At 52.5% G+C, this 21,141-nt stretch overlaps 1 protein-coding gene across 6 annotated transcripts in view; it reads left to right on the top strand.

The window, feature by feature from the left end:
* Nucleotides 1-21,141, top strand: part of PC (pyruvate carboxylase) — a 100,460-nt gene that overhangs the window by 57,657 nt on the left and 21,662 nt on the right. For all 6 annotated transcript variants that reach the window (XM_011235477.3, XM_019808538.2, XM_034644621.1 and 3 more), the window contains 4 exons: nucleotides 19,900-20,035; nucleotides 20,201-20,385; nucleotides 20,597-20,762; nucleotides 20,889-21,034. In XM_011235477.3, coding sequence (XP_011233779.1) covers nucleotides 19,900-20,035; nucleotides 20,201-20,385; nucleotides 20,597-20,762; nucleotides 20,889-21,034 — 633 coding nt within the window. The remainder of the gene's footprint in view (nucleotides 1-19,899; nucleotides 20,036-20,200; nucleotides 20,386-20,596; nucleotides 20,763-20,888; nucleotides 21,035-21,141) is intronic.

Genomic DNA, 21,141 nt, shown 5'->3' with positions numbered 1-21,141 from the left:
TAGTATCAAGAAGAGTGAAATTCTTACGAATAAATTTAATGGAAGAATTATAAAACTTGTAACCACATAAAACATTGTTGAAAAAAAATTTAAGAACACCTGAATAAATGGACTGCCTATGTTCATGGATCAGAAGACTTAATACTGGTAAAATGGTAGTACTCCCCAAAATGATCCACAGATTCAGTGCAGGGCCTTTCACAATCCCAGCTGCCTTTAGTTGCAGAATTTGACAAGATGATCCTAGAATCCACATGGAAATGCAAGGGAAGGAGACAACCAGAAGAATCTTGGGAAAGAGCACAGTTGGAGGACTCACACTTTCTGATTTCAGAACGTTGTACAAAGCTACAGTAATGAAGACAGTGTGGTGCTGGCATGAAGACAGATGTATAGATCAGTGGAGTAGAAGGAGAGCCCAGAAATAAACCCTCACACTTATAGTCCGTTGATTTTTGACAAGGGTGCCAAGACAATTTAATGGGGAAAGAGTTGCCTTTTCAACAAATGGTGCTGGAACAACTGGATGTCCACATGCCAAAGAATGAAATTGGACACTACCTTACACCACAGACAAAAATCAAAATGGATCAAAGACCTGAATGCAGGAGCTAAAACTATAAATAAACTTTCAGAAGGAAACATAAATCTTCGTGATGTTGGGGTAGGTAGTGGTTTCTTAGCTACAACAACAGAAGCACAAGCAATAAAATAAAAAATAGATCAATCAGACTTCATCAATATTTAAAACTTCTGTGCACTGTCAAGGACACTGTCATGAAAGCAAAAAGGCAACGCAAAGAATGGGAGAAAATTTTTGCAAATCTTGTATCTGATAGGGAACTTCTATCTAGAACTTGTATCTAGAATATATAAAGAACTCTCACAACTCAACAGTAAAGAGACAAATTATTCAACTTAAAAATGGACAAGGGAGGGGCGCCTGGGTGGCTCATTCGGTTAAGCGTATGAATATGGCTCAGGTCATGATCTCAGGGTCCTGGGATCGAGCCCCGCATTCAGCAGGGAGTCTGCTTGTCCCTCTGCCTCTGTGCCTCCCCCACTGACTTGTGCTTATGCGTGTGCACTCTCTCTGTCTCCCTCTCAAATAAATAAATGAAACCTTAAAAATGGACAAGGGATCTGAAGAGATATTTTTCCAAAGAAGATAGACAGATGGCCAGTAAGCACATGAAAATACGCTCAGCATCATTAGCCATCAGGGAAATGTAGATCAAAACTACAATGAGATACCACTTCGTCCCCTCTTGGCGGCTACTCAAAAGAAAGACAGTGACAAGGGCTGGTGGGGATGCGGAGGGGCTGGTGGTTATAAAATGGAGCTGCTGCTGTGGGAAGCAGTCGGCAGCCCCTCAAGCAGTTAAACATAGAGTCACCGTAGGATCCAGCTGCATGTCCCTAGCCGAGAGATGAAACACGTGTGCACCCAAAAACCTGCACGCACACGCTCATAGCAGCACCGTTCCTAACAGACAACGCGTAGGAACAACCTGGATGCCCATCAGCTCATGAACGGGTAATACTTGAGACGTGGTCTGTCTCTACAGTGGGAGAGTACTTGGCAGTGAAAGGGAATGAAGGTCTGGCCCCTGCTGCAGTGTGGAGGAACCTCGAATGCCTTATGCTGAGTGAAAGGATTAAGAAACAAAGGACCTTCTTATTCCTTTTATATGAAACGTCCCGAATAGGCAAATCCAGAGAGACAGTTAGCTTAGTGAGCTGGGAGTTGGCAGAGATGACAGTTAAGGGGTATCAACGTGTTCTGGAATCGGTTGTGGTGATGGATGCACAGCTCCTGAACGCCACTGAATTGTACTTCAGTGTGTGAACTGTCTGGTATGTGAATTCGACCTCAATAAAGCTTAAAAACCCCACACAGACCTGGCCCCTGGGGGGTAATCCTGCAGGCTAAGTCTGTGACTTCGTGAGGAAACTCTGGCTCTCCTGGCTGGGTGGAGGTGCTGCCTGCCACTGAGCACCCTCTGCCTCTTTTTCTGGGTCTCAGAGCATGAGAAGACCCCCTGAAAATTTTAATTCCAACCCAGTTTGCATTTTGGTTTAAACAGTTCTAGAATCCTGCTGTGAACCAGGCACCAAACTGGGTACTCTTGTGAAAAACAGGGGCTCTGGATTTGGACAGGCTTGTTGATTTTTGAGTTGGCTTCTTCCTGGGGGTCCTCCTGAGGCTGATTTTTCTTATCAGTAAAGTGAGGGTAGAACCCCTGGGATTGTGGTATAAATTAAGCAAACTAGAAGGGGCGTGGCATCCAATAGGCAGAAAATGAAAGTTCTCCTGCAGAGCTCCTGGAGGGAGTTCAGAAATGAGTGAGATCTGACCACAGAGAGCTTGAGGTCCACCCTCAGATAGCCCTAGCTACCTAGCTCCCAGTGAGAGGCAGGCAGAAAGAGGACACCTGGCTGGCTCTGGGGCATGGTTGGGGAACCAGGGAAGGCTCCCTGTGGGAGGGGCCTCAAGAGTGGTAGGATTCCCTTGTCATATATTGTATTTACTTTTTTTAAAATTTATTTTTGCGAGAGAGAGGGCGAGAGAGAAATCACGAAGGAGAGCAAGCACGAGCTGGGGGAGGGGCAGAGGAAGCAGCAGACTCCCCGCTGAGCAGGAAGCCGAGGACCCTGAGATCACGACCTGAGCCTAAGGTAGATGCTTAACCTACTGAGCCACCCAGGCACCCTGTATTTACTTTATATATTTTTTTAAGTTTTTTTATTTATTTATTCGACAGAGATAGAGACAGCCAGCAAGAGAGGGAACACAAGCAGGGGAGTGGGATAGGAAGAAGGAGGCTCAGTGTGGAAGAGCCTGATGTGGGGCTCGATCCCACAACGCTGGGACCCACGCCCTGAGCCCAAGGCAGACGCTTAACCGCTGTGCCACCCAGGCGCCCCTACTTTATATTTTGAATAATCAATCCTATGATGTAAAGTCAAAAAGGTAAATGATAAAAGATAGACCTTTTCCTCATGTCTCTTCCCCAAAGCCACCTGGTGTTACCCATGCCTTGAATCTCTTTCTAGGAATATTCTGCACGCATATAAGCAAATGTATGTCTCTTTGGCAGAGCTCCTGTCAGTGGGGCAGGTTTGACATCTTCCCCTGCTGGTGCATAGGGACAGAAGGCTGGGGCTAAGGTGTCATTTATGCCACCTCCCTGCCTCCTAGTCGTGTTCGGCCAGGCTCACCACGGGTCCCATCAGTAGGAATGCTGGCTCCACTTTCCTTCAGGTCGCCTGGAAAGAGGGGTGCCCTTGGAGGGGGTCCTGCCTGGTCCTTGCCTTACCCGGCACGCCCCCTCTCCTTGCGTGGCCTGCTCTCTGGGGTCCCCCTGCCTCCTCTCATTGCAGCTCCTGCCCTCTTTCTGGCCTGTCCGCAGCCTTGTTTTGGTGGAGCTCGTCCACAGTAGCTTCCTGAAAAGGAGTGCCTAGTGCCAGGGAGGTCAGGTGGGGCAACCCCCGTCTTTATTTTACCTGCAGACATAATTGATAGTTAAACTGGATGAGGGGTTTCAGGTTTGAAATAATTTTTCCTTTGCAATTTTGAAGGATTGCTTTGTATTTTTCTGCCCTCCCAAGTTGCTGTTGAGAAATCCAAACTTTGCTGATGTCTGATTCGTTGTGTCCTTTTTCCCCCTTTTCTGAAACCTCACAGGACCTGAAATTTCACAACATGCCTGATGTGGGTGTGGGTTCATCCATCTTCTTGGCTCTCAGTGCGTCCTTCCATGTGGAAATGTGCTCCTGTGCCGGGAGTTTCTTGGATTTACTGTAACCCCTTTGTTTTTCTTTCTGAGACTCCAGTCATTCAGCTCCGGGAGCCCTTGGACAGGCCCTCTGATTCTCTTCGCTCTCGGGCCTATTTCCTGTTTCTTTGTCTTTCTGCTTCCGTTTCTAGGAGGTCTCCGCTATCTTGTCTTCCAGCCCTTCTAGTGATTCGTTTCTCCCATCATATTTTTAATTTCCAGGCGCTCTGCTTGCTCTCTGAATGGGCCTTTAACAATATGTGTAGCTGCCTGTTGATTCGCTGGTACTGTAGTCTCTCCTTACATCTTGGAGGATGTTAATGCGTGTTTGTCTTTTTTTCCCTTGCACAGGCTGTTTCCTCCCAGTTGCTTTTTTCTGCTGCTTTCTTTTGGTCTCTGCCTTTGAAAGCCTCTGTCCTCTGCTGCCCGGTGACCTTTGGTTGCCTGCTCATGGTTGCTCACAGGGGCTAAAAGCTGCTTGGGAGTCCAGTTTCTGAGCTGCACAGTAGGTGATATGTGTGTCATTTGTCGGGGAACCTCAGTGTCAGTATCCTGAGGTCTTCCCTCTTGAGCTGGGTCAGGTCTCCAAGGAGGGGAAGGGCAGGCTGCTGTGTTGTGGGAGTGGAGTGGGGTAAGGGGACAGGATGTGTAGGTTTACTTAACATTCCTCCACCGTTTTTGACAGGCCTTCAGTTGTGCCTCATATACTCACCTCAGTATAGACCCTGGGCTGTGCCGTCTCCTGTTCTTTAGGAGAGGGCAGGAGAGGGCTGGCCTCCAGCTATGTGAGGAGCAGTTCATCGCAGTCCCAGGGGCTCTGGAGCCACAGTTCCCTAGCCTTTTGTGGATTCTGTGGAGGAAACTGCTGGATGTGCAGCCTTCCCCATCACCCGATGGGGGCCTTGAGATCAAGTATTGAGGGCTGCCTTCCAGCTTCCACAGTTGCATGGCTGGGGTTTCCTCTCCTGGTCTCTCTGTCCTTGGGGCTTTAGAGCTTTAAAAACAACAACAAAAAACTCTTCACTCAAGTTTTGGTGGGATTTCAGGAGAAAGGACAATGACAGCCAGAAACAGGCTTTGCACAGGTCAGCACAAGGAGAAGGGTTTTCAGGCGGGGGCGTGCCAGGGAAGATGTGCTCTAAGGGAGATGGAGAGTGCTTGGATATTCTTCAGGAATAAGAAGGAGGCAGTTTGGCTGGAGTTAGAAGATTCGGGAGGCTGAGGACTGTTGGGCTATCAGGCTGGAAAGGCAGGTTGCACCGATGATAGGAGAGGGCCTGCAGGAGGGAGAGCCTATATTATTGAAATAAGGCCTATATTTGGGGGTGCTGACTACCACTAGTGTATAGTGTGGATTGGTAGCAAATCTAACCGAGGGTAATGGTTGGTAATGGTTAGGAGGCTTTCGCACTAGCTGAAGTAACGTGAAGGGGATAGTCTAGGGTGCGTTTGTAGAAATGAAAGGAAGGAGGACATGAAGGCTTTAAGAGAACTGATAGGCCTCCTTGACCTGGGTGGGTGAGGGGGAGGGAAGGGCTGAAGAGCTGAAGATGACCCCCATACCCCCAAACCCCAAACTGAATAGTTCCTGGGGAGATGGAAGACAGGAAGAAGTGTTGGGTTTGGGTTTTGGGATGTGTGTCATTTGGGAGAGCAGGAGGGAGGGGGTAAGTGCTGTTGTGGAATAGACATTTGCCATGTACATCCAACAGCTGTTATTTTAAATCCTCACACTTCAACCTGCAAATGTCTATGTTGGTTAAGAGAGAGGGAGGGGGAGACAAGGTGTCAAGGATATGAACAAAGGAAACAGTCCCTTAGAAAACAAAAGAATAATTATCATGTTGTTAAATGAGATTATCAGAAGAATCTTTAGTTTGATGTTCTCACAGGTTAATTGGTGTTGCGGAATGGCTTCTAAACTGCCTTAAGACATGGAGAGCGTGCCAAATTCATTTCTTCCTTAGCTTACCCTCATGTTTTAACTGAATTAAGCACTTGTACATCAGGCTTTTACAAAAGAAACAGAGGCCTCTTTATTTGGGTTCTGTAGCCAAAAGAGAAAATGGAGAAGGGGTGCCATCCACACAGCCACCCCCCTGCCTATCTCTGTGTCAAGGTGGGCTACTCGGGCTATCTGGTGCTCTTTCGGCAGCTGTCTGGGAGGTGAGGAAAGCGCCCTGATTGCGGAGTTTGCCAATTTCTGTGGTATCCATCTGCCCACTATGGCCGAGTGTAGGCTCCCAGTGCGATGCCACTGAGCATGGAGTTGGACAGAAGCAGAGTCAGGGAGCCAGTGGGAGCGAGCAGGAGTGAAACGCATCTGCCATATGTGGCTCATGGTGGGTCCTTGATGACACGATGCGGCTTGGTAGGCGGACCCTGTTTCTTAGGTTGTCTTCTTGGAGTTGAGGCGTGCTTCAGAGTGTCCTCGCAAGAAACAGTGCTTCATGGCACAGCCCCAGCCCCAACTGGGCCTCAGCTGTCCTCTGGCTCTCCCTTCATAGCCCTTCCCCCACCACCTTTGTCCATCAGAAGCAGGGCCAGGCCCGAGGTCCAGCTTCTAATACGAAAAGCTGACAGTTGTGATAAAGGCTGCCTCTGTCTGTGCCAGGCACTGATCCGAGCACTTCACAAGCATTAACTCATTTGGTCTGTGCCGTTGCTGTCACTATGATGAAGAACTTGATGGTCAGAGCTTAAGCAGCTTGCCCAGAGTCGGTGGGCTTGGTGGAGCCCTGATCTGAACCCAGGCAGTGGGACCCTGGCATCTTTTTTTTTTTTAATATTTTATTTATTTATTTGACAGAGAGAGACAGCCAGCGAGAGAGGGAACACAAGCAGGGGGAGTGGGAGAGGAAGAAGCAGGCTTCCAGCGGAGGAGCCTGATGTGGGGCTCGATCCCAGAATGCCGGGATCGCGCCCTGAGCCGAAGGTAGACGCCTAACGACTGAGCCACCCAGGCGCCCCATGGGACCCTGGCATCTTGACCAGTGTTATCCCTGTCCTCTGCCAGCATCTGAGAATTTTCTTCACATGTTTCTTTCTTCCTCATACCCAGTCGACCCTCAGCACCATTGGCTTGCTGGGGTAAAATACAGGTAAAATACAGGATGCCCAGTTAAATTTAACCTTCAGATAAACAACAAATAATTTTGTAATGTGCCCCAAATAGTGCATGGGATATACTCACACTTTGATAAAAAAGTTATTTATCTGAAAATCAGATTTTAACCGAATGGCAGCCCTCAGCCAGTTTTATGTTGGTTGAGGACAGAGTCAGGAGTGTGGGAGGAAGAGTGAAGTGCATGGTCTTGCTGCTCATGGTTCTCTGGCCGGGTTGTGCTGGGGCTGCGGGTTTCTGGTCTGCGGTATGCCATCAAGTAAAACGTACTTAATATCTAAACTCCAAACGTGTTTAACTTTTGCTTTTGTTCCTCTAAAGACAGAATATTAAAACAGCATTTTGTAGGAGCTTGCCAAAATACAGGTAGAAGACTGCTGTGCTTCCCCATTCTCTGAGGATAATCACAACAGAAATTCAAGAAGTCTCATACAGTCGCTCTAACATTTTGCTATTCCGAGTCACTTGACCTAAACCGACTCATTCAGAAAACTGTCTAAATTCTTTTAAAACCCCTTCAGAGGGAAATGCCACTGCTCTGTCTAATCTGTATCTTTTGCTGATCTCACTGGCCAGACGGTTTTCTTAAAGTTAAATTATCAGTCATCTCTGATGCAGCTTGGACTCATTCATTATTCCTGCTTCTTGGAACAGCTGCTGCCAACAAGGAGTTTGGATGTTAACAGGATGCCCTGCTGTCTGCAGGTTTCCTTGGGCTGCTGCTCTTCCGGTGGTGCCTTCTGGAATGTGATGTCTAGGCTTCTCAGCCGGGAGAGCCACAGTGCAAGAGCTGCTGGTCATTTCAGGCCTTGGCGCGGTCGGTGCATCAGGTGACACTGGGTCCCGACCAGCTACATATTATAGCTGTCTGTGGCCAGGCACTGGCGTGCTTCCACTGGGACTGTCCCAGCAAATGTAGACAGGAGGGAGGCGTTCTCTACCACCAGGGAGACCTGCCCTGGGCTTGGTCCATCTCTTACTGCCCTCCCCACTGCCTCTCCCTGTCCTCTTCCTAGGACTTACTAAGTACTCTGCTGTGCAGGAAGATGCCTGCCACGTGTATAATGGAGAATGGCTCATATCTAGAATACATGAAGACTTATCAAAAATCAGTAAGAAAAAGACAACCAGTCCAGTAGAAAAAGGGGCAGATGATATGAACAGGCAATTTATAAAAGAGAAAACCTAAAAATTATCTCAACAATCTTGAGAAAATATCCAGCTTTACTAATAATCAGAGAAGTGACTTTCTACCCATGAGATTGACAGAAATCAGAGTCTGACGGAAGAGTTGGCAGAGATGTGGGGAAATAGCAATTCTGTTGGGCTCCTGGTGGCTGCACGAATTATTGGGACAACTGCTTTAGAGAGCTATTTGGCAGTATTGACATTTAAAATGTGCCTGCCGGGGGCGCCTGGGGGGCTCAGTCAGTTGGGCTTCTGAGTCTTGATTTCAGCTCAGGTCATAATCTCAGCGTCATGGGATCAAGCCCAACATCGGGCTCTGCACTGAGCGTGGGGCCTGCTTGGGGTTCTGTCTCTTCCTCTGCCCCTGCCCCCCCACTCTGACTTGTGCACACACTCACTCACTGCCTCCCCCCAAAATAGTGTAAAATGTGCCTGCCATCTGAGGCAGCAGTTCCAATTCTATGTGTAGGCCCTGGAGAAATTCCCACACATTTTGTATATGGGTTCAAGGTTATTCATTTTTTAACATTTTAATTGAGATTATTGTTTCCAAACATCCATAAAAATAGAGCAAATAGTACAGTGAATTTCTTGTTCCTGTCCCCCAGTTTCAACAGTGATCCATTTGCCAGTCTATACATCACAGTTTTTAATAGCTAAAATTTGGAGACGACCTCTGGTCTGTGTCCCTCGTTTGGGCATGGATGAGCTGTGGTATGTGTACTGTTATACAGCCATTAAAATTAATGAGCTAGATCGACTTGTATCAGTGTGGATAGATTCCAAATATATTGAGTGAAGAAAGTGAGTTAAAAAATTACAGTATATCCTATTTATGGAAAAATTAGAACACAAGTATATGGTCTGGGTCCACATCTGTCCAAACAGCGTAAAATCCACGAAGGAGGAACACCCCCAGTGACTGGCTTGTGGTAGCCGCTGGGGATCAGGGGAGGAGGAAAAGGGTAGGGATGGAAGTGGACGAAGAGCAGGAGAAGCTGCAGCTGTTTGTAGAGCGTGCTTTTCCTTTTGTTAACTTTGTCATTTTATCGAAATAATACGTGTGATACTTGCGGAAGTCAGATTGTGTCATGAGGCCTATAAAAACTCCCTCAGTCCCCTGTCCAACCTGCCCTCCCTGATTGTCTCCCCAGAGACAAACCCGTTTACTCCGAGCTGCTGACACCTCTGTTTGCACAGGGCGTTTGACTGTCTGCTGGGCTCCTGCTGTTGAAGATTTCGCTTGCTTTTACCTCCACTCCAGCCCCCCACCTGTACCCACTTTCCCTGGTTAGGTAACCATTTTTGTTTAAGTATATTTTTAGTTTGTACATTATTAAAATCAAGTAAATATTCACACTTTAGGACCCCAGGTGCATATGTGGTAACATTTTATTGTATAACTTCTCAGTTTCCTGGAGTTACTGTTTGCCTCATTCTTCATGCCTAAATTGCAAATCGCCATCTCCTCTCCATTCTTTCAAGGGCTTCAGGCAGTCTAGCCTTTTTTGTTGTTTACTTATCCCCCCTTTCCCTTCCTCTCCTGAAACCCTTCTGGGCTCTGCTGTTGTCCAGGCAGTGGTTCTCTGTCACCATCTTTCCGAGAGCTTCCCTCACCTCTTTCTGTGCCGGCTCCCATGTTCCTCATCTTGGTTTATTCCCTCCCTCGCCCCCCACTGTCTTGTTAGTGCCCCTCCCCCAGGAGCTTCCCAGGCAAACAGGCTCATGGGCAGTGAGCTTGCCTTTGCTGGATGTGCCCGAAGAGGTCTTTATTTTGCCCCCGGACTTGATTGGTAATCTAACTGGGTGGAGAGTTCTAGGTGGGGAGGACATCTTCCCTCCGAAGTAGCTTCTGGCTCAGTGTCACTGTTGAAGACTGTTACGTGACCTTCTCGTTCTCCTCTTTGGAAGTGTAGTATCCTGAATGATGGCTCCCAAAGATCTCCGGGTCCTCATCTCTGGAACCTGTAAATGGCAAAAGGGTTTTTGTGGAGGTGATGAAGGGAAGGACCTTTACATGGGGAGATGACCCCAGATTATTTGGGGACCCTTTAATGCTGTCCCACATGTCTTCAGTAGAGAGAGGCAGGAGATTATACATGGCAGGGAAGGCCGAATGCCCACAGAGGCCAAGACTGGAGGAATGTGGCCACAAGCAGAGGTGTCCAGCAGGCGCCACAAGCAGGGGGCTGTGGGGTACGACACCCCCTCCTGAGCCTCTGGGGGGAGCATGGCCCTGCCAGCACCTCGATTTGGGCCCATGTAACTGATGCTGAACTTCTGGCCTCCAAAACGGAGAGGGAATAGGTCGTTGTTGCTTTAAGCCATCAAGTCTGTGGTAATTCGTGACGGTGGTGCCAGCAAACTCATGAGGGAAGCTGGTGGGTCCCACCCAGTCCCCTTGCCAGGTGGGACTTGCGGCGTCACACTGGCATCTCCAAGCACCCTCGCCACCGCCGCCGGAGTGCACGTCCCCAGCCCTGGGACTGCCATGTGCCAGTCTTCCTCTTCTGCTCTCTGGGCGATGTCCTCAACTGTCTTCTCATTCTTCTATTTATTATGGTTAAAAATGCCTGCAACTCTATTTTTAATTTCCTAGAGCTCTTTCTCGTTGCCTTTAAAATAGCTGCCGCCTCTCAATGCAATAGCTTCTCTTACTTCTCCGAGATTAATTATAGTTTTTTTTTCCTATCTGCTCTCCATATTACTCTTCTCCTCAAAGTTCCCTGTTTTTTATTCCCCATTTGTTTTGGTGAATTTGGAATGATCACCTCAAATAGCTGGTGATCTTGGCTGTCCATTCATGCTGAAGACTGACACGAACGCAAGTTGGAAAGCCTGGGTGTGGCAGGACTCAAGGGCTGCTTGTCCCCGGCCTCAGAGGGGAGACTGAGGCAGCCGCTCCCCCCGGCACCTGCCAAGTGTTGGTCACTGTGGCCCCCCCCTGGTCTGGTGGNGTGTTGGTCACTGTGGCCCCCCCCCGGTCTGGTGGCTTCCTAAAGAGGGGTCCTCGCTGTGCTGCCTGCCTGTCAGCCCGGGGCTGCTTTGTGGAAGCTGAGGGGTGTGCAGTGTCCCTGTCCTGCCTGGCTGCCCTTCCCCGGTTCCCCAGGCTCTGTCGGCCACCTCTCCCTCAGGGTGGAGCCTTTACAGGGCCTGGGCCCAAGGGCAGCGCCATCTGGCCTGCCTGGGTCTCACCTCCCATGGCTTTAGACCCGTGCTCTCAGGACACAGGGAACTGTCACGGGGGTTTGGATGACCTGGCATGTGACCACAGGGGACTCAGAACCACATGGCCACAGGTGTTGCTCTTCCTCGCTGCTCACTACCTACAGCCACTTCTGTGTTCTTTAACCGGGTATCACCGCTGTTCATCCCTGCTTGTCAAGCAGGAGCCTCGAGTCATCCTTACCTGTAGCCGCTGCCCCTCATCTAAGAGGTGCTGGCGGTACTGCTGCCGCCGTGTTTCTGGGTTTTTGTCTCTTGCCTGTGTTAGAACATCTTCCTCGGTTGTCTTCCACCTTCTAGTCTTTTCCTCCTCACATCCAACTTCCTCAGAATGTCCAGAGGGGTCCCGCCACACTGCGGGTCTCTTCTCCCCTGCCTGGCTTCTTGGCTGGCACCTCCCGATCCCAGGGGATACAGTCCCCGCCCTTGCTGTGCTTGCAAGCTCCCGACCTGGTGTTAGAGTCCAGGGCCCGGCCCTTGGCTTCGTCCTGAGCATCTTCACTCCTGCCTCTGGCCTCCATGCACAGCCACTAGGCTGTTCACTCCTTTGCCTTTGCTCCAGCTGCCCCACACCTGAACCACCTCCCCCTCCTGTCCTTGAAGATTCGGTCCTTCAGGAGGTCGTCCTGTTGACTGCCTGCTCTCCATGCAGCTGTGTGCTTGTGCTGCTCGTGGTCACTGCCTCCCACTCAGCCTTCCCTGGAGGGGGACACTGATCACAATCCTAAATAGCTCCATGCTCTGAAGGCCCTGCTGTGGCCTGTGTCAGCTTGAGCAGGTGAAAGAAGGGGGACATATTTACCAGCCTGTGTCCCCCCTGGTCCTGGTCCTTGGTTTTAGGGTCTCTGTAGGTTCTGGTCATTAGTGGGGAACCCGGGTCTGTTAGTTTCTGAGAGAAACTGGTACTTTCCAGCAGTCCTTCTAGATGATTCTTTCTGGATACATGGCTGTCTTCTCCCTCTGTGTCTTCACATGATCTGCCCTCTGTGTTTATCTTTCTCTGATTCCAAATTTCCCCTTTTTATAAGGACACCGAGCATATTGTATTAAGCCCCTCCCCCAGAGGCCTCATTTTCACTGAATACCCCCACAATTCCAACTAAGGTCACATTCTGAGGTCTTGGGGGTTGGGGCTTCCATAGACCTCCATGGGGAACACGGTGCAGCCCATACACTGGCATCCACTTTCCTACCGCCTTGGGATTGGGGTGAGCTGGGTGAGCAAGTGGGGAGGGGGGCCTCCGTGATTCTCCAGCTGGGGTGGTGTGCCGTGAAGGGGTTGGGGAGCTTCCTGGCCCACCTGTGTACCTGCTGCATTGTGGGGTCTGTCTCCCTGCACAGCCACTGCCCAGAATGGAGGCTTCAGTGCCATTGTCTTGTGCAGCCGTCCTGGTTCCCATCTTCCGTTTGGGAGGTGATTTTTGCTGACCTTGCCTTTTTAGCTAAACTTCCTTCTCAACACTTTGGGCTCTAATCTGTGTGAAAGGGGCACTTGATTGTCCCACTAACTTGTGTGTGCTGTTCCTGGAAGGGGGTATGACTCTTTGTCTCAGCATTCCATAATATCTCTGGAAACGCGTGTGATCTGGAGGATTCGTTCATTTGTTTGTTCATTTATTCCCCAGACATTTAATCACGGTGTCAGGCACAGTACAGAGGGCTAGGGAGAGCACGAAGGACAATATAAATTAAGGATCCCATCCGCAAGGTCCTCCCAGTGTCTTGTGAGATGAGTCAACGAATCATTACAACATTAAGTGCTCCTTCTGAGGACAGATGTGACCTCACAGACATCCTCCATAGACAGGAAGACAGTGGGGTGTGGCAAGGACAGTGACAGAGCTTTTCCAGGGACGGTGTGGAGCTTGCTGAGGAGGTGGGATGTCCAGGAATGCCTTCTGAGTGAGTCCTAAAGGATGTGGAGCCATCGGGGCGAGTGGCCTTCTGACGCTCTGGCACCTGGGCAGGCATGCGCAGGTCGGCAGTAGCTCTCCTTTTGCACCAGGGGGCAGTGTTCAACCTGCAAGTCTCCTTGCCCTTGAAAGAGGCTGGGTCAGGGCAGCCACACTATGCCAGTTACCCCCTCCTCATCCTTCTGTCCTTCCCTGCCACTGCCCTGCAGGCCCAGACCCCTGGCTCGCCGCCTTTCTCTGAGCCTGCTCCATCCCCCTGCCTATATATCCCAGCAGCCCACGCAGCACCATTTTTTTCAGTGGGGCTGTCCCACCCTCTTCTCCTCTCCCTACTGCCTTAAATCAAGGGCTTGTGGAGCTATGCTGGCGTGGCTCTGAACCATGGCGGCCACTCCAGTAGGAGCCAGCTCTGCTGCCCCAGGCCACCTGCTGTTTCCACTCCCATCTCTGACTTTGGTATTCTGGCTCTCCTTTCTTCTTAATCTGTCACCTTACTGTTTTTGTGTCTTCCCTTCAGCTCCCCTACCCAGACACTCCGCCTTAGTCAGGCCTCTCTTGGGCGCTTTGATACCGGCTGAGTCCTTTCCTTTCATCTGTCCCTGCTGGTCGCTAGCCCTGGGGCCCTCGTTGGACACGTTTAGGACAGCACAGAGCTGCCTGGAGAGAAAGCTCCCCAAGAGCGGCCCCATCCATCAGAGGCTCGCTTCTGCCACGGCTGGAGTCCTCTGCCAAGAACTCCTTCCTTCTGCTTTTGACGTGCTTTTGCTGGCACTGCTGAGGCCAGCTGGGGGCCAGGGACGGAGCCTGGTGGGGGTGCTGGTGCTGGGAGGGTCAGGGAAGTAGATGTATGGGAGGCTTGTTCGTTCATTTGGAGATTCCTGGGGCCTGTTTCTGAGCCACTCTCCCTTCTTCTCACCCCCTCTGGCTGCCCTCCTCCACACCTCTGACATGGATGTGCCGAGGGGCTTGGGAACGGGTGGCAGGCAGTCCAGACTGTGGGCTTCCAAAACCTCCATCAGCCAGGCACCCCGAAGCACGGCCATGGCTTTCCCTTCTGGTGTGCCTCCTGCCCACAGCTACCCTCTGAGGCTGCAGGAATTGCTACATGAGGGATATTTAGGGTGGAAGCAGTCTAGATCCTTGAAGGAGCGTTCCAGGGCCTGATGCTTGGCTACAGTGGCTACACAGGTGGCTGCCTTACGCTGGTCCCAGCAGGGCTCCTCTGCTGAGAGCACACCCACCCTGAGCACAGTGACCATACTGTGTGGACCAAAATGTGGACGAGGATGGCCTGACAGCAGAGTTTTGTGCTGCTCCTGGTTGCAAGAGGCAGCCTGGGAGATGTAGTTAGACGTTTTGATGATTTATTGGACAAATTGAAGCTGCCCTAGCTTAGTGGGGACACTGTTGGCCTGCTCCCCGGTAGGACCTGCAGAGGCCACTGGTGGCCCTGCTGGAAGTTCAGGCCAGTGACATGGCTTTTATCAGGTGGGGGTTTTGGGGATTTGGTTTTCAAGCAACTGTCGTGCTGTGCTTTTGATGAAAGCCACAACTTACTCCTTTAGTTGGTGATGACTCCATATGCCCTAATGGATCAGAGTTCCCGCTCTGGAGGGCAGCATGCACACAGGGCTCAAAACAGCCCTGCTGGGTGACCTGGGGTGTGGTTCCTCATCTGTACAGGGTGCGATGAGGAATCGTAAGTACCTGCAGAACACCCGGCGTAGCTACAGTACCTGGTAGGGTAGAGGCGTCGCTCGGTGTGCGGTCAGCATGGGTCCCCAGCTGCCGGTGCCGGCTGGCGTGTAGGCCCAGCTTGGGGAGCGCTGCGTGTCCTTGAAGCCAAGTGGGTGGATCATCGAGACTGGGCAGAAGGTGTCTGGACCTTTCCCCTCCCTCCTTCCACAGATTGTTCTAGCACCTTCCTGACTTGATTGTTATCACTGCCTTCTCGAAGGAGAACGCTGAGCTTATTGATCCAGTGTTGGAGGAGAAATCGAAGCTCAGAGAGAAGTAGGAAGTGTGGAGTCATGCTGAGAGGCAGCGGGGAGAAAGCAGGTGTTGCGGACGCTCCCAGCTTCACTGTGCCTCATGCTACTGGCAGGGTGCTGTTTACACGTCCCAAGTGAGAGTCAAAGCCATCTTCTTCCCTGTCTCTAACGCACAACCCGAGGCCAAGGAAAGAGATCTGTCAGCTGGCATTTGCAGAAAATAGCGAACAGGCCTCTCTGGGACTGTCAGCTCCCTGGAGAGGAAACCAGGGTAAGGGATCTGTGGCTGATGGTGGTTGTTTTTCTCTTTCCCCATCACTGAGGTCAGGGAAGGAGATGTTTGCTCATGTGCGTCCCCAGCGTGGAGCAAGGCAACATGGTGTGCCTGGGGCGGGGAACCAGAGGCTCGCTGTGCTCTCACAGCAGCTGAGCGGCCTCTCCTCCTGAGGAGATGCAGCTGGTGGGGCTGTCCTTTTGGGGAGAGCGGCCTCCCTGGCCCAAGGGTTCCAGCTCTGTCAGGGAGGGTCAGCTGATATGACACTGTGAGGGCTTTCTAAGATGCCAGGTTTGGTTCACAAGGCCCTTGGAGCTTTTAAGGAAGATTCTTAGCCAAACTGTCAGTGAGTTTGAGGATTTCTTGGTTACTGTCCACCCACCAAAAATCCAAGGTGGGAGCCTGGCCCCAACCCCACACCACTCACCTGTGACCAGCACCTTTGGCTGTTCTCTGCCCTGGTGTGCGGATGACAAGGATGCCCCCTGGAGCAGTGCCTGCGGGAAGGCCAGCACTCCGGAGGCTGTTTTTGGGGAAGTGCCACTGTGAGGAGACGCTGGCACTCGAGTCACTCCACAATGCTAGGGCTTCGTCTCTGATCAGGAGGCCCCATTTAATGCCAGAGGCAGCCCCTCTAGGAGGGCTGTGGGAAGGGAGTCTGCTTCCCGGCGGCCTCCCCACTGCCCTCCGCTCCTACCTCAGGGGCTCTGGTGTTACTGGTGGGTCTGGCCAGGTGCCTGCGACAAGTGCGGCTTCTTGCCTCCACCCGACCCTCCCCCCCAAGTACTGCACAGGGGGCCTCTCCTCCCTCCCAGGTTGGGAGAGGGAGTGGGATTCAGGGAGCAGTGGAATCTGCCCACTCATCGCCTCCCTTTGGCCCATCCCAGAGCCCGTAAGCTCAACATACCCAGAATGGACTCATCACACATGACCCACAAGTGTCCTGCTTCCCGGAGGAAAGGGTTCTGTGAGGCAGCCCACCTCTGTCCTGCAGGTTTCCCCCAGCTGTACTTGATTCTGGAAAGGCCTCAGGAAGCACCAGGCAGCTGACCGCCCCCCCCCCCCAACCCTGGGTTTCAGGTCTAGGAGGAGAGTAGGACAGGTTTGACAAGGGAAGAGGCTGGGTGCTGAGCTAGCCAAGTTCTAAGAAGGGTGGACATGTTCTGGGAATGAGAGGACGTTTTAATTCATCCCTGTGTCCTCCTGTCCCGGGGAGCCTAGCATTGGCGTTGGCTGGAGGGGGTGGGGGTAGGCTCAGGGTCGTATGTGACTCCGCTAGGAGTGGAGCTGCCAGGCTCTGTCTAGGCTCGGAGGAGCAGCATGACTGCATCCTGTCATGCTCTTGAGCCCCTCCCTGCTGGCCTCCCCAGATCCAGCTCTGCCCGCTCACTGATGTTTATGTGCCTTTAACCTCAAGTGGCAGTCTGTCCTCTATCAGTCCCGCCTGCCTGCTGTCCCTCTGCTGGCTGGAATCCTGCCTCAGACCACCTCCCTTGCAATCCTGATCCCAGGGGATCAAGGGAGCGGGCTTCAGGCTGTGAATCACCTGCTGCCTTCATGACCCAACCTCTTGCCTCTCCTGGCTCCGGGCCCCAGAGCCACTGTGGGCGCCTCTTCCCCTGATTTCAGTCTTGGCCACCACACAGGCTGCCAGCACTCTGGTGCCTGAGACCTTTGTATCCCAGTACCAGCGGCCTCAGGCAGAGCAGCCACCCGCCCACGGCCTCCCTGGGCAGAAGCAGCTGTGGAGTCTGGCTGGTACAGGGTGAGTGCTGTGGGGAGGGTGCTGTGTGGCATCCCAGGTGTGGGTCTCACTAGTGAGGGCCAGGAGCACTGGGGTGGTGGGCCTGGTGCTGCGGGGGTGCATGGAGACGGAGCTCCTTTGCTCCATTTGTTCTTCTGGGAGGAAAGTGCTGGTGGCCCAGCAATCACTCTGTGCTCAGAGCGTGGGCTCAGTGGTCCCCAGGATGACCCGCCGAGGTTGGGGGTGGTGCTGCCCAGTTTCACAGACAAGGAAATGAGGCCTCGGGTCCCGGATCTCACAGCTTGGGGAGGCCCAACTGGGGGCAGACCCGGGCGTGTGGACTCCAGGCACACACGCTGGGCCACCAATGGCTGGATGAGGTTGCTGTCTGTGCCCCTTTCCCCTCTGCTCTCGCTTCAGGGAGAGGGCCCTGATCTCTCCTCTCTGTTAACTTCTGCCGGGCTCTCTCCTGCACCTCAGGGTCTGATCTGCTTGAACACGGGTTCAGGGGCATTTGGAGGCTCGCGCCCCAGCCCAGAGCCCAGCCCTTGGTGTATAAAGTGGTATTGCCAGGGAAGGCTGGGCTGCAGGGTCTGTGAGGATCAGACATCGTAGTGGGGGGGGGGTCTCCGAGGCCTGTGTGGCTGTTTCAGGTGCCCTCTTTTCCCCACTGTGAGCTGGGAGGCAGTTGGTGCCCACCCTCTGCACAGCCTCCAGGGATCCCTTTTTGTATCTGGAAAAGGGAGTGGGGAGTGTGAGGGGGTGTTCGCACACAGGACGATGGGGTAAGTGCCTAAGTGGCAGCAGGAACAAACCCACCCAGGTGGGAGAAAAGATTGGGCCTCCCTGGAAATAGTCGAAACTTTTGGAGGTTTGAGAATCTTGGTGCCACTGGCACCGGCCACGTGGGGCTTGCTCACCTGTAGACAGGTGAGGAAGACCCGACGCCGGCTCACCTGGGGCAAGAGGTGAGGAAGGTGAGGTGGCCCCACTGTGTGTCGGGGGGACGGAGCCCAGCTTCACTCACAGCCTGTTGTTTCGCAGGATATATGGGAGTCCTTCACCTCTCTCAGGGAGACAATTCAGATGTTCCCCTTAGCTTTTTTGCCCAGAGATCTTCTAATCCCTTCCATATATGTCTCCGTTGTGCTCTCTCATTGTAAATGACATTCCCAGTGGAGAAGATACAGACTGTATGGAGAAGCATAAAGAAGGAAAAGAACCACACTGCACCATTTCTAGAATATGGGAGTGAGTGACATGCTGTCTGACAGAGCTCCTTCCAGTTATTTTCCTCGCCTAAAGAAAGTTTCATGAAATCATATTATTCCCCGTTTTAATTTCTGTAGCATTGCTTTATATCATAAGCATTCCCCTTGTCATCAGAGCTGTGCAAACAATCAACTGTAAAGGTGACAAGGTCTGTATAGATGCCCTAGCGTTGGATCTTTAAGTGGCTTCTAATTATTTGCTCTTGTAAATAATGCTGTTTTGAACATCTTTCTGCATCCATCTTGGTTCCCATTTTAGAATATTTCCTTGGGTTGGATTCCTAGAATGGTAACCACCGAGCCAAAGGGCCTAAATATTTCAAAGGCTCTTGATAGGATTTCCAGGGAGCTTTCCAGAGAGCTGCCCTGATATCCAGACCTCACCTTGCAGGTCTGTCTTCCTGAGGCCTTACCAGCACTAAATCTGATTGTTTCACAACACTGTTGCTAATTTAAAAGGCAAAGTGGCACCTCACTGTTCTCTTTCATCTGTGGTGAAACTGTTAATGGTTTTTTAACTACTCCTATTTACTGCTCTGTTGCTGTGTTTGTCCTAAAGCAGCACTTTGCCTCTTCTTGACTTAACCCTGAATGGTAGTTTGGACTTTCTACGGGGCCTTGTCCCCACCTGAGATCTGCCTGTGGCCCCAAGCAGAGCAGGCGTTCGGTGCCCAGGACGTGGTGAGGTTGGAGCTCTGAGGTGTGTGTGCCATCATCGTCTGCCAGGGTGGTGGGCTCCAGCAGCTCCCCCAGGAAAGAATGCCCCTCCCAGTGGGCCGGTTACGTGAGGCAGATCTCACAGGATCAGGGTGCTAGTGGATCTGTGAGGGGGAGATCACGGGGTGATATCCGAAGTTCAATGCACTTCAAGTAGCCATCAGTAGAGAAGGGGCTTCTGCCCCTGTGTGAAGTCGCGCTCCTGAAGTCTGAACGGAGGCTTTGCTTCCCGAGAGGGCACATTGATGCAGGTTGACTCCTCGAGAGCTCTGTCGTTACTCTTGTTGCCTGACCAGGCAGAACCCCAGTGGAGGGACGCAGGGGCCAGTGTGGCGCAGGGAGGTTCTAAAAGCCAGGCTGCTGGGCCCCACCGCGGGCACCAAAGGGAACTGTGACCACTGCACACTGAGGGCATGCAGGATTGGTTTAGGAGCTAAGTGTTGTGAAAGTCATTAGAGCGCTGAGGTGAGCTTGGGTTCTGTTTGGGTTTGACTTTGCTCCCGTCGTCAGCCCCCCAGGGAATGTTGAGCTTGGCCAGGAATTGAGGAGGGCGAGGCTGCTGGCTTTTGTGTGGGGCCACTATGGGACGGGGTGGGGGTGGGGGCTGGGACCCTCACTCTTCCTGGGGGGCCTTCTTTGCTGAAACTGCTCTAACCCACCTCTGACTTCCCAGATGCTGAAGTTCCAAACCGTCCGTGGGGGCCTGAGGCTTCTGGGTATCCGCCGAACCTCCACTGCCCCTGCTGCCTCCCCAAATGTCCGGCGCCTGGAGTATAAGCCCATCAAGAAAGTCATGGTGGCCAACAGAGGTGAGTGCCCTTGGGGGAGCGAGAGGAGCCACGTGTCCAAAAGTGTCCAGCCCACCCTTAGCGTTCCTGTTCTGCCCTTGCCCTGCGCACCAGCTCCCTGCCTGCTTCTGCTTCTGTAAGGACCCAGGAATCTAGCGTCTTGTCTATTTCCCCCTCCCTCCCAAGGTGAGATTGCCATCCGTGTGTTCCGGGCCTGCACAGAGCTGGGTATCCGCACTGTGGCTGTCTACTCGGAGCAGGACACAGGCCAGATGCACCGGCAGAAAGCAGATGAAGCCTACCTCATCGGCCGCGGCCTCGCCCCAGTGCAGGCCTATCTGCACATCCCAGACATCATCAAGGTGGCCAAGGTGAGCCGGGCTGGGCCCGTGTGCTGTGCCTGCTCCCCAGGCCAGCCCGTGTGTCTGTGAATAAGGCGATGGGTGAATGAATGAATGAATGCATGCGTGCGTTCTTGCACCAAGTGCGGTGGGGGGAGGTGCATGAGCCTCGGGGTTGGCTCTGGGTCTGTGTGAAGGCATTGGAGAGGTGCTGCGCTCCTCTGACTGCTCCTGCCCATAGGAGAACAACGTGGATGCAGTGCACCCCGGCTACGGGTTCTTGTCGGAGCGAGCGGACTTCGCCCAGGCCTGTCAGGATGCTGGCGTCCGGTTCATTGGGCCGAGCCCCGAGGTGGTCCGCAAGATGGGAGATAAAGTGGAGGCCCGGGCCATCGCCATCGCCGCAGGTGCGTGTGGCAGACAAGCCACTGGGGACCGCACGGCTCAAGAGGGGCTGTCCGAGGAGGGGGCTGGTGGGTTTGGGCAGGGATTCTAGCCTGTTACAGAGGACCCACGTGCCTGTCTCCCAACAGGTGTCCCTGTGGTCCCTGGCACAGACGCCCCCATCACCTCCCTGCACGAGGCCCATGAGTTCTCCAACACCTACGGCTTCCCTATTATCTTCAAGGCCGCCTATGGGGGCGGGGGGCGTGGCATGAGGGTCGTGCACAGCTATGAGGTGAGCAGAAGCCCAGGGCTGGGAGAAGAGCAGGTAGCCCAGCTGGCCTGTGAGGCCACCCACAGAGCAGACCCTGGGGTTCTGAGAGCGGGTGGGGGTCCTGCAGA

This window comes from Ailuropoda melanoleuca, chromosome 16 (genome assembly GCF_002007445.2).
Source record: "Ailuropoda melanoleuca isolate Jingjing chromosome 16, ASM200744v2, whole genome shotgun sequence".
In the NCBI taxonomy this organism is placed as follows: Eukaryota; Metazoa; Chordata; class Mammalia; order Carnivora; family Ursidae; genus Ailuropoda; species Ailuropoda melanoleuca.
This window is presented reverse-complemented; position numbering and strand designations above follow the sequence as displayed.